The sequence below is a fragment of the Papio anubis genome, chromosome 15 (assembly GCF_008728515.1).
Source record: "Papio anubis isolate 15944 chromosome 15, Panubis1.0, whole genome shotgun sequence".
In the NCBI taxonomy this organism is placed as follows: Eukaryota; Metazoa; Chordata; class Mammalia; order Primates; family Cercopithecidae; genus Papio; species Papio anubis.
Window position 1 is genome coordinate 5,207,326 of NC_044990.1, and position 13,247 is coordinate 5,220,572.

General features: G+C 44.1%; 1 protein-coding gene across 2 annotated transcripts in view; it reads left to right on the plus strand.

Moving 5' to 3' along the window:
* Positions 1-13,247, plus strand: part of ATP8A2 (ATPase phospholipid transporting 8A2) — a 642,805-nt gene that overhangs the window by 390,211 nt on the left and 239,347 nt on the right. For both annotated transcript variants that reach the window (XM_031655775.1, XM_003913687.5), the window contains exon 26: positions 8,439-8,622. In XM_031655775.1, coding sequence (XP_031511635.1) covers positions 8,439-8,622 — 184 coding nt within the window. The remainder of the gene's footprint in view (positions 1-8,438; positions 8,623-13,247) is intronic.

Below are 13,247 nucleotides of genomic sequence, written 5' to 3' on the forward strand. Positions count from 1 at the left end.
CTGAGGCAGGAGCATTGCTTGAGACTAGGAGTTCAAGACCAGCATGGGCAACATAAGGAGATCCTGTCTCAAAAAAAAAGTGTATGTGTATAAAATATATGTTAGTACAGTATACATACACACACATATGATAAGGTACTTGAATATAATTTGTTGGAATGATTTGCATCACGCAACATCCCCTTGTAAACGTTTGGCAAGCTGGTGTCTGTTAAGCCCTCAAAGTGCTTTTGTCAGGTGTTATGCAGGGGCCAGAGACGGGCTTATAATAGTCAAAGCATTATGATCTAAAGAGGCCAAGAAAAAAACTAAGCTCAGGTGTTAGCTTTTTCCAGGAGAGCTCTTTGTGAGGACAAAGATTGTTGTCAGCCATGTGTCATTAAAAGCTGTCACAAGGCTGGGCACCGTGGCTCACGCCTATAAACTCAGCACTTTGGGAGGCTGAGGCGGGCTGATCACCTGAGGTCAGGAGTTCAAGACTAGGCTGGCCAACATGGCGAAATCCCATCTCTACTAAAAATACAAAAGAAAAAAATCAGCTGGGTGTGGGTGTGGTGGTGCACGCCTGTAGTCCCAGCTACTTGGGAGGCTGAGGCAAGAGAATTGCTTGAACCTGGGAGGTGGAGGTTGCAGTGAGCTGAGATCATGTCCATTGCACTACAGCCTGGGCGATGGAGTGAGACTCTGTCTCAAAATAAAAAAAGAGCTTTCCCAGAAGGCCTAGAATGTTTTTAAGGGTATTTGGAGAAAATAGAATCAAGACCCACTAGCATGTTGGTGAGGAAGTTTGCAAACGATATCTTTTCTCTTGAATCACAGGACAAGTGGGGTGTTTTTATCTGCTTTCCATGAATGATGCATTTAGATTTCTCAGAGGTGGCCAGTCATTTATCTATTCCTTTCGTCCTCTCCATCTGCGAGTAGGCTTTCAGAACTGCACACTAATAGCATGTTCCTAGGTCTGTTGTTTATATGGAAGTTAAGATAGTTTTGTTTAAATAGAACTGCATTTTTTTTTTCTATTACACTTAATTATGGGTGGAGATGTAACTAGTCTTGAAATCATGATTTTGGTAGTTAGTCACCATTTATTGAATGTCTGCTGTACAAATCTTAAATTAGACATTTGCAGAAGGGTGAGGAAAGGGAGGGATAGTAAAGAAATAAAAGATGTCATCTCTGTCCTTGTGAAGGTTAGAGAGAAAAACGTGCTCCCCCAGGATGGATATAACCAATTGCATTGAATAGTTTGTGGAAAGAAATATACAGATTAAATAATTTTTTAAAAAAGCCAATTCTTAAAACTTGTATGTCACCTGTCTGCTGTTTCATAATGCAGCTGATGGTGTTAGGGAAAGAATGGTAACTCAAGTCACATGGCATTTTGTAGGAAATCCCCTCTTATGTTCAGACGTAGTTTTGAAACGTGTAAGGATTCCGAGAAATGCTTCCATGGGAGGGTTCCATAACACCTTCATCTTTGGAGGAAATACTGGCGTAAGAGTTCCAGAATTTTTTGCCGCAAAAGCAACCAAAGCTAGAAACGCTCATCCCTGAAAGTCTGCACATGTGGCTCATTTAACAGTGAGGTGCATGTAGTCACTCTGAAACCCCTTTGCTGATGGATTGTTCTTTCCGCTGTCAGCACTCACCTTGCTTTTCAAAATATGTCCCACCTTAGACCCAACCCTTGTGAGGCTGCCTCTTGGTCAAACACTGCATTCTTTGGAATAAAAACTAAACTGCTCTCACCTTTCCTTAGTTGTTGCGTCTCTCTAAGGCACACTCTCTTGCAGCTTCCTTAGTTACAGCTCCCCGCCATGTGTAAGTTTTTATAGGGAGGGAGCTTTTATAGTGAGGGAGCACTTACATCTCCCTTAGAACTATTGAGTGACTGAGTTGCAATTTTCTTTCTTTGTGCCTCTAAATAAGCTAACCCACAGGTACCTATTGGGCTTGCCTGAATGTACCCCCATTCCTGCCACTATCCTTTCCCACTGCTGCCCTCCCAACCCCAAATTCTACATCTGCCACTGTGCTCCAGCGGCCATTCCAAGCTGCCCAAATTGTCTACTTTTAGAATTTAGGGCTACAATGAAGTACACCAAAATCTGGGGCATGAGATGAAGTTTTGAGGGAACCGCACAGTTCGGGTGAGAGCACAGATGTTCCAGAAGGGAACGACTGTCCAGAAGACCGGGACGCCCTGGGTTGCATCCTGCGCAAATGTGCTAAATGCATCTGAAGAAAGAACACAGTGGTCCGAAGGGATGTGGTCAGCCATGGAGGCATTTAACAAATAGGATGGGTTAATTAATTTAACTGGTTTTAGACTCAAATATCAAGTGTTTGTATATCTATCTACTTAAGCTATGAGATTTTTAAAGGTACTGAAGTTTTTGACTGCTGTGGAAAAGAAGACGTTATATTTTATTTAAATAACTATTTTAATAAGAAAATCCTTTTCATAGGATAGTATTTTCAACAGGAAAATGAACACTTTTCCAAATGAAATCTTCTGATGTATTGGAGCACTTTATAGTTAAATATCATGTATTTTAGGCTTTGTATTGATAAGTTGGTTTCTGTGTCATTACAAAAAACAACTTATGAAGTATTGTATGTTGTATTTCAGTTAGTTTCTGCCCCTACCACCTTCTTATTTGAGACACTCAGATTAGAAGAATATTTTTAATGAAATACCAAACAAAATACATACTTTCTGGGTTTCTGTTTAAAAGTGAAGAAGAAAAATCTACATATGCAAAACTTTAAGAAAGGGGATAAGATTCAGTGTTTCTTGTAATTGTTAACTGTCAGTATGGTAATGTTGTATGTATCTTAGGCTATGGAAATTCAGGCTTAGCTAGAAAACATTTGTACTAGAAAGAACTTGTGGTATTGTCTGGGCCAGTGCTGGTGACTCCAGTGTGGTCCAGAGACAAGCAGCAGTGGCAGCAGTCAGGAGCTTGTTAGAAATGCACATTCACAGGCCCAGCCCAGACTTTCCGATCAGAGGCTGTACCTTGACAATCCCTCTGGGTGATTCTAATGCTCACTTAAAACTGGAAACTCATTGATCTAGGACAGTGGTTTTCAAACTTCCTTTTAGTCATAAGGACTGCTATATGTAATAAAGATGTTTTCAAATCCAGATAGTGAAAGAATTTTGTGAGTCTGGTTAATTAATAAGTGTTTTGGGTCTCTTGGGGGGTCCTGGGTGGAGTTCCTTGTAACCTCTCTGGCTCAAGTGAGCTCAGTGTACGAATCTGCAATCGAGATCCAGCCCTTCTTTGACAACTGGGCAGGTAAGATCAGAGGAGGTAAAGAATCTGCCTAGTTTATCAGGGAACCCCGCCCCCAGTATTTCAAAGTAGGTTCTTTCTACTTTCCATAAGTGTCAGCTGGTCTGAGAAATAAAGAGAAAGAGTAGAAAGAGAGGAATTTTACAGCTGGGCCTCTAGGGGTGACATCACATATCAATAATAGGACCATGATAGGACCATGATGCCCACCTGAGCTGCAAAACCAGCAAGTTTTTATTAAGGATTTCAAAAGGGGGAGAGGGTGTACGAACAGGGAGTGGTCACAAAGATCACATGCTGCAAAGGGCAAAAAGGAGAACAAAGATCACAAGGCAAAGGGCAAAAGCAGAATTACTGATAAGGGCCTGTGTTCAGCGGTGCACGTATTGTCTTGATAAACATCTTAAACAACAGAAAACAGGGTTCAAGAGCAGAGAACTGGTCTGACTTCAAATTTACCAGGGCAGGGTTTTTCCCCACCCTAGTAAGCCTGAGGGCACTGCAGGAGATCAGGGTGTATCTCAGTCCTTATGTCAACCGCATAGGACAGATACTCCCAGAGTGGCTGTTTATAGACCTCTCCCCAGGAATGCAATTCTTTTCCTAGAGACTTAATAGTAATATTCCTTGCTAGGAAAAGAATTTAATGATATCTTCCTACTTACACGTCCATTATAGGCTCTCTGCCAGAAGAAAAATGTTTTTTTTTTTGCCTGACCCTGCAGGCAGTCAGACATTATGGTTGTCTTCCCATGTTCCCTTGCTGTTAGTCTGTTCTTTTTCAAGGTGCACTGATTTCATATTGTTCAAACACACATGTTTTACAATCAGTTTGTACAGTTAACACAATCATCACAGTGATCCTGAGGTGATGTACATCCTCAGTTTATGAAGATAACAGGATTAAGAGATTAAGATAAAGACAGGCATAAGAAATTATGAAAGTATTATTTGGAAAGTGATAAATGTCCATATTAAAATGAAATCTTCACAATTTATGTTCCTCTGTCATGGCTCCAGCCAGTCCCTCTGTTCAGGGTCCCTGACTTCCTGCAACATTGTTTGCTCAGATGATATTGCAAGATCAGAAGTAGCAACTCTGAGAGCAGGATTTATGTATATCAGATAAATTAATGTATGATCATTAGTTCTATAAAAGCAGTTACCCAAGGTTTCACTTAAGTGTTACATTTGAAATAACTTTAGAGAGCTAGTTTTTAAATTTCAGGGACATGTATCCCATAAAATGAGATACTCCAGGAACTGATTTTTGTAAGTCTCAAAAGAAAAACTTATTTTTCATTTTAGAATCTATTATATTATCCAAAAAAGCAGATAGAATACTCCAGTCAACTGAATGCTTTTGGTTTATATTTCTATTCATAATACACCAAAATAGGATTAAAGAAGTGCCCCCAAGCACCTAGGTTGGCTCAGCTGTGGTCTGGAGTTTTTATTTTATAGGTTGAATTATTATATGTTGGGCATACTTATTAAGTGTGGCATGTGATTCCAGGTCACAAGATTAAGAAAGAGCCGGCTTGTGCTTCCTGGCAACTTGGTATACTAAAATACTGCATATGGCTAAAGCGGGGTGGTGCCTCTTCAGTTCTGTAGAAATTAGCTGTTGGACATCTGTTTTGAACCCCTAGTGTATGCTAGAATTATGTTTTCTCAAGGCATTACAGCTGAGGGCGTAATAAATCCTTGATGAGAATTTCATGCTCCTAAAACACTGCCGTATGGCTTGCTTTATATACCCCGGTCGGGTTTTCCCCTAATTTTTGCTTTTTGGGAAAGGCAGCTGTTGGATGTTCATAGATTGTACTTTAAGCCATTGGAATCCTGACTTGACTTACTTGAGATCCAAATCCCAGAGTGGCAAGCCCAGTGAGTCTATTTGACTTGCTCCTCATTTCCCATTGGTTGGCCTATCGCTAACCTCCCTCATAGAAAACCAACAACTTTAACCTCAAAGAAAACCCGAGTCTGTTTAGGTCCTTTCCGGTTCCACTCCCGAGATTTTCCGACCCCTGAAGTGTGAAGTGACCAAGCCTTCCGCCCATGGGCTTCCTTTCTCTCCAGACCACCTCGAATTTGCTTAAGAAGAAGCCAGCTTTCTTGATCACTTGAGTGACTTATAGACTCAAGGAGGAGTCGCAGCCTCAGGCCTCCTGATTCCTGTTTAAGTTCCTGTTTTACGCTCTCTTGTGATACTTTCATGGATGCACAAGAGGAGTTGTAGATTAAGCGATGGCCTCCTTAGTGAGGTTCCACCTCAGTGAGTGAATGATTTTAATTAAAGAGTGATTAATGTAATCATAGGACTCCAGACTCTGGATACACTATGTCCTCAGTGTCTCAGAAATTCCTTTGCACAGCCCTTAGACCAAAAGGAAAACTTAAGTTTCTAATTATTAAGTAGGTAAAGTCAAATAAGAAGTATTTATGACCCTACAACTTAGCAAACATTTGAATCAATAATGTCATTGAAAGACATACATTGAAAGAAATAATCCTTATTTCCTCCATTGTTAAATAATCATTACTGTTGACAATGGCATGTGGTTATGTGACTGTTGAACGCTGCACAACTTCCCAAACTTTAGGCTAAGCATAGCTGCTGCCTTGCTCATTTTCTATTCCACATTGATTTTCACAAGGCATTTGCTTTTTATCATCACCACCATGAGAGCTCAGCTTCACAAAGACATACCATGAAAAGGAATGCAGTGTGATTTATTGTTGAAACTGTGAGCTACTTCCAGCTAGTCTTTTTCACTGTTACCTGAGAGACATTGCTGTACTTCCCTCAAAAATTAAAACATTTCTGCTGCAGCATCCCCAGGGCACCTGCACACCCAGTTGGGAACCACAAGTCTGATGGCATGCAGTTCTCAGAAGTGTCCAGTCTTGTTTTGTTTTTCCAACAATTAAGATGTTTCACAGAATCCTATGCTAGGTGGAGTAGGAGATGCAATTGTTTTATACTTGCTAGTCAACACAGTGGTTTAACATTAATACATCACCACCATTCCATGAGGTGGCTGGTTCTCATTTTCCCAATCCCACTCATGGAAAGCAGGGGCTCATGGACCTCCTTTCCCTGCTTAAATGGTTAATGTGTGGTGCGCAGGAAAAGGTCATACTCAGGCCTTTAACCGTGGCTCCCAGGTTGTTTTCTCCAACCATATTTGATCTGTGGTTCTGTGGAGTTCAAAAACAAAATGGGAAGTCACTTTTGTGTAGCCAATTACAGCTGTGGATTGCCTCTGCCAAAAAGATCAGCCCTTGGCTTTAAGTAGCAGTTGCACAGACTAGGAGGGAACACATACAGCTTAATATCCCTTCATGTTAAAATTGCTTATGTGGAGTTGACTAGAGGCTTCATTGATAATCAGTGGTAAAGCTCAAGTAACTTTCTTTTAGGTCACATTAAAGTGAATCTGGCATCTGCTAACAGGGAGATGGTGATTCTGTTCTATCCTGCTCTCAGTTGCCTAAAAGATTATACGTGGAGGCTATTTTTTAAGTTCTGAAGCATGCCTATTAAATAATGGTTGAAGAACCTGAGAATATGTAGCAAGCAGCAACAGAGCTTTGGGAGGAAGGATGTCATAGCTATTTTTATATTTCAGCCTCCCAAATATTTGTAAGAGAAGTTAGACTTTTCCTGTTTAGCCCCAAATGACAGAGTTAGTACTCTTAAGTATGCTTAGTAACAACAAAAAAGTAAAAATAATTTGCAGTGGTCGCACCTACTCCAGGAGGCATCGAACTGCTGCCATTGCAAACCCTTGTGAAAATGCTAAAAGGGACATCAGGTTGTGTAACCCGGCTCCTAAAGTCCTTTCATCATGTTTTTCTAACTTTCTAACTCTTATCTTTGTCACTGAGCAAAGGCTTTTTACACGGTTTTACATTCAGTTTGCTGTCTCGCCAAATGCATTTCTTTCTCAAGTTGGTAGAATGAGATGTCAGGTAGCACTTCAGTTTTCTGTTTGGAACAGGTATCTTTGTGGGTAGGGACCATCTAGGAGCAGTTGAAGTTCTTACTGGGCAAATCTTTGAGTGTCCATTCTAGCTGATGCATGAAGTCCAATGTGGGCGTGGCCAGTAGACCTCTGGGACATCCAGAAAAATCTTTTACTTTGTGTTTATTCTGTGTGTGTGGCAGCGGGGGGCTGCGGGGCTGTTTAAGTGATCCAAGAGCTTACCTGTAAATTCCCCAAATCAAGCATCAGCTTACCAATTCAGAATGCAGAGTCACTCAGTCCTGAGATGCTAGTCTTTGCTTCATGTTGCTGTGTTTTCTGGTCTACACTCTGAAGAAGCACTTCACTATCATGAATACCCCTCTGCTTTAGACCCCACAGATTTATACTGGCTCCTCTTCCCAGACAACTTGAGGACCTGGGAAAGCTTGGCCGCCATCTTGGATTCCTTGTGGAAAGAACCGCTCCTAGGCAGGGGCTGATCTTCTCGCCCCCTTGAGGGCTGTGCTTGCACGGCTCAGCGAGGGGAGACTTCCGCTCCCTGACTCCCATCCTAAATCCTCTGCCTTGGCTGCCCTTCAAACACAGCTTCCTTTTATGAGGTGGATGTAGAGAAGTCTTTTTTTCTTTCCTCTTACCCCAGCCCTCTTTCTGCACGTTCTCATGCCCTGCCAATTTCCTTTCCTTTCTGTAAAAGCAGATTTTACAGAAAATTCCCTTGCCAGCCCTAGGTTGTATATGATGTACCATAAAGCAAAAGGAGGTCTGTGCTGGCTTTCTGATTTATTGGAAAGATATTTCCGAAGACCCCTGTAACTAGCCTGACTGCCTTTATCATTCAGCAGGGCACACGTACCCCTGAGGAGTTTGTGCAGATGCCTCCCACTGAGCAGCGTGATTACAAATAGGCTGTGTTTTAAGTTAGTTTTCTGTTGTGTGTTTCATCTGAGAAGTTGGCAAATACTTGAAAGCCACAAGCTCCTGTTTTCTGAAAGCTTCTTTGCACATGAGCATAAAATGTATGTATTGAATTTGGAGATCATCCAGTAACTGTCCTTTTAATGCAGCGGAATGTAGATTACAGCTGTTTCCTCTGGAAAGATGTGCATAGTTCTGATTTCCCTCTCTTTTCTCACAGAGTGTCTCCTCTGCAGAAGTCTGAGATAGTGGATGTGGTGAAGAAGCGGGTGAAGGCCATCACCCTCGCCATCGGAGATGGCGCCAACGATGTCGGGATGATCCAGACAGCCCACGTGGGTGTGGGAATCAGTGGGAATGAAGGCATGCAGGCCACCAACAACTCGGATTACGCCATCGCACAGGTCAGCAGTTTGGGCATCCAGCCGCCCCATCCTGTTGAGAGATGGTAGCTGGGCATGAGGACCTGGCGTTTAAGCTTCAGTGCAGCCCCAAACCTCTGCCGCTCCTCTTGAGGTTGCTGTCTAGATGAAAACCCAGGGATATTCGGATTTCTCTGTGGTTGTGATCTTGTGCAGTTTGGAGGCCCTGTCCTGCTGGTGGGTTTTCTTTGGCCAGCTGTGGGGTTGGCCAAGCTGCTCTGTGATCCAGGCAAGGTGCTGCTCCTATCAGACAGGTCCCTGATCTTGCTAATAACAACCTCTCACCCTCAGCTTCTGCATCTGCTGCATTGCTTTTCCTACTGCATCACCTGCTGAAGCACAGCTGTGCTCGTGACAGCCTTTGTCTGTAATCCCGTTCTGGTCTCAACCCTGCCAAAGGTGCTGGGACACCCCCTGGTTAGGTGCTTAAGATCAGGGGCGAGCAGTGATTTACAGCTGTCGTCTTCCCTGTAGTTGTGACGGGTGCTGCCCAGGACCACGCCTGTGAGGTGAATTGCCACGAGCATGAGCTGGGTTTGGGCCGTAATGACCCGTGGTCAGTAGCAAACAGCCTCCTGAAGTTAGGCCAAGTCCAGTCCATTCCTCTCTGCCCTGAGCCTCGCATGCCAGGGCTCCTGATGTGCTGTACTGCACTGCTGGCCTGAGGATGAAGGAAAGCTCCACTCTGCAGTGATAGCCCAAAGGTGAGGGAAGATAGCCGATTTCCTGACCTGTAGGATGCATATCTGAGACCACCTTTGCAAAATCATGACAGAGACTGTGGAAGAGATTGAACTTAACCGACTCCATGTTGCTTCTAACCTCCAAGCTGTCCTTGTTCATTCCTGGGTATAAGCTGAACTAACTTTGAGAGAAACTTAGTTTATCGTTTAAACAAAGATGGTAACAGCCCTTTCCCAAAGCAGACCTCCTCCTTGCCTGGGGACTAGACTGACATTAACCACAAGATTTGAAATGATGGCTTAGGAGTCATGCAGTTGGAGGCTACAAGATTCTGACCCTCTTAAACTGCTCCTAAGATCAGGGCTTGAGACATTTTGCAGACCCTGCACTTGATGGATCAGCTGGCACCACCCAGATCCGTAAACTGGCTCATCTAATCTTGTAGCTCCCACCACCCAGGAACTGACTGAGCACAGGAAGACAGCTTTGGACTCCTGATGATTTCTTCCCTGACCAATCAGCGTTCCTGGTTCACTGGCTACTCCCATCCAAGTTTTCCTTAAAAGCTCCCTGAATGCTCAGGGAGACTGATTTGAGTAACAGTAAAGCTCCAGTCTGCCTCACATTCAGCTCTGCATGAATTATTCTTCATTGCAATTCCTCTGTCTTGATGAATCGACTGTGTCTAGACAACGGGCAAGGTGAACCCCTTGGGTGGTTACATATCTAGATGGTTGGCCCTGCTGGATCATCCAGAAAACCTGAACATCACAGTGAACCTAGGGCATGTCCCTCTGTCTCCAGATTGCGACACATCGTGAGTAGATGCCTGCCCATTGGCTGGGTAGCAAGAATCCCCTTGTGTTTCTGCGGTGTTGAGGTGTTTGAAGAATGTGTTCACCTCAGTCACATGAACACAAGGAAAAATGGCTATCCACCCCTTCCAGCTGAAATCAGGGGCTGCATATAAAATGTGAACGAGCTTCCTATAGCCCCAGGGCTTCAGACCAGTCCTCTGCAGCTCTGGGGCTCCACCTCCCCAAAGTGGGGGCTGTGTGTTAGAACACCTCTCAGGTTTCTTCTCAGCTCGCAGTTCTGCAGATGCAGGGAGGAATTACAAAATCCTCCTGGCTCTGAAAAGTGCATGCAATCAATCTTCTTCCTTTGCCGATTTCAAATAAATCCTCAAGATAATTTCTGAAGTAGGTAAGAGAAGGAATCCTGACTTTATAGGTGGGAAAACTGGGGTTCCTTCATATCAGGTGACTTACTTCAGGTCCAAGCAAGCGAACGTCTTGGGGTCAGAAAGCAACGGACCTGAGTGTGAACTTGGGGGCCGGCCCCACACACACCTGCCTGTTTACTTTCCTGAGTCAAATGCTTTGAGGCCTGTGGGACTCGCACTTCCTGTAGTCTGTCAGCAACCATAGATGTTATACACCCCAGCATTATTAAATACTTGAGTTATAACATCATATGGCTGGAAGGGATCTTAAGAGGTTTCCTAGGAGTTCCAGGCAAATATTTGTCTGTCTTTTTCTTTAAAATGTCTAGGGAAGGGAGATCCCATGACCTGCTTTATTGAAACTGCATATGAATAGGATGTGTTATCCAGAGCAATTGCTCTCTTCAAATTAAAAAGTGTGAAAGAAGGGTGGAGCAGGGAATGAGGCTCTAAAACGCCACTGGGGGTTTTCCTGCCCCTCCAGCATCATAGTCACCTCTGCCAAAGGAACTGACGCAGCCCGCATGTGTCTGTGCACCCTCATTTCTCCTGTCCATGGTCCTATTGCCGATTAGGCAGGGGTGCTGTTACTTCAGGGCAGGTTCCTGCTAACCTCACACCCTTTCCACCAACCAGCATGCTGCCTCTACCTTAATCACCAAGCCAGAAAAGCCACAGCTTGATGAATTTCTTTGCCACTCTTGAAATGATAAACATCTCTGGTTGTTTATCACCTTGGGCTTTATCTGTTCATTTTAATGTGGATGCATTTTTTTTATTACGCTTTGGAGGAAGTACCCTGTAGGGTTATTATACTCAGAAGGAAAAAAATTTTAGCTCAAAGACTTACCTTGGGAAAGTTGTGAAGCAGGCAAAGCTCTGGTTCTATTTCTTCCCTGCCTGCCTCATGCTTTTATGCACATGGGCCGCCCGAGACTGAGCGCCGTCCTTTTCCAGCTGCCTCGTCCTGGGCAGCCTTGCTGCCGTCCCTGCGTCATGGTGCTCCCCTAGCCCTCGGCTTTCCCTTCTCCTCGGGAGAATCATTCCTGCCCCCTGCCCTCCTAATGTTTTCGGAGCGACCCCATGAAGACAGCATTTTGATTTAGAATATACCTTTTTTTCCCCCCTGAAAACAAATCACTGTAGCGCTGAAGTCGACGCGTTCCGGACGACTCAAGCAGATGTTTTCTGTGCCCACTGAAGTTTAACATCAGGGGTCCCGGTCAAATACAAACTTCCTTTTTATTTGTTTAGCCGGTTATTTTATGATTTCCCATTCCCCTGTGGAATCCTTAATGAGCCTTTATAGGGAGTTTTATTTTTCCATGTGCACCTACTTCTGCCACTTCGAAGCGGTGATTTAGATTCCGAGTGTGTGGTGAGCCCTGCACCTTCCTCAGCTCCTGGAAGGACACGCGGAGCTGCGACCCCGCCTAGGATGGAGTCCTCCTTTCTTTAGTGCTAATGGGGATTATTATGCAGTGTCCTCCTGAAAATACTTTGTTTAAGTATTGTATTGTCAGTCTGGTCATTTCTTTTCTATCGAGAGTGACATTTTATTTATTTATTTATTTTCTTTTCTGTTTTTTTTTCCCCCCCAAGAATTTCACTCTTGTTGCCCAGGCTGGAGTGCAGTGGCGGGATCTCAGCTCACTGCAGCGTCCGCCTCCTGGGTTCAAGTGCTTCTCTTGCCTCAGCCTCCCGAGTAGCTGGGATTACAGGCACCCACCACCACGCCTGACTGCTTTTTGGATTTTTAGTAGAAACGGGGTTTCTGTTGGCCAGACTGGTCTTGAACTCCTGGCCTCAGGTGATCCGCCCACCTTGGCCTCCCAAAGTGCTGGGATTACAGGTGTGAACAACTGCGCCCAGCCGAGAGTTACATTTAATTTCAAAAGTCATCTGAAATTAGTAAGAAGTGTATGACTGCAAAAGAATTTCTAATGTTCTGGGGCATTCTCAATACAGCCTGCTCGTCTCTCCTAGTAGTGTAATAGGGTTCAGGCTTGTGGACTTACTGACACTCTGACTTAGAACAGGAGGCATTAAGGTTTTCCTGCAAGGGAACCAAGAAGGAACTCAAATCCGGGGTAAGGCATATCAAATGTGTAGAAACATGATGTAAACAGGATTGCCCCTAACGGCACATTTATGCCAGAGCAGGACACCATGCACCAGACCAGAGAAACTCGTTTGCCTCCCTCCAGCGCAAGGTTTACACTTTTTGGGACCTTTTTGAAACGGCACACAGAAGGCAAAGCCAGGCTAAGGGGTGGCTGAGGAGATACGATCCAAGTGGTGTCCAGAGACCCCCTCCCCCAATGAGGATTCCTGGATGTTACTGGAATATCTATGGCTCCAACTCAAACCACAGGAGCCATCACATCACTCCCAGCTTGGGACCCACCAGCCGCTCCTGACTGCATAGCACTCTGGCCAGAGGTGTTCTGTACTGGGTGGAGGCAAAAAGAGAGAAGACAAAATGGGTCAAGAAGTGGAGGCAAAGTGTGTGTGTGTCTTAGTATATCTGTGTGTACGTGTGTATTTCTGTGAGTATCTGTGTGTGTGTGTCTGTGTGTATGTGTGTCTCTGTATCTCTGTCCTGTGTGCCTCTATCTCTGTGTCTAGGTATGTGTGTCTGCCTGTATGTGTCCGTTTATCTGTGCCTGTATGTGTCTCTGTGTATCTTTGTGTGTAT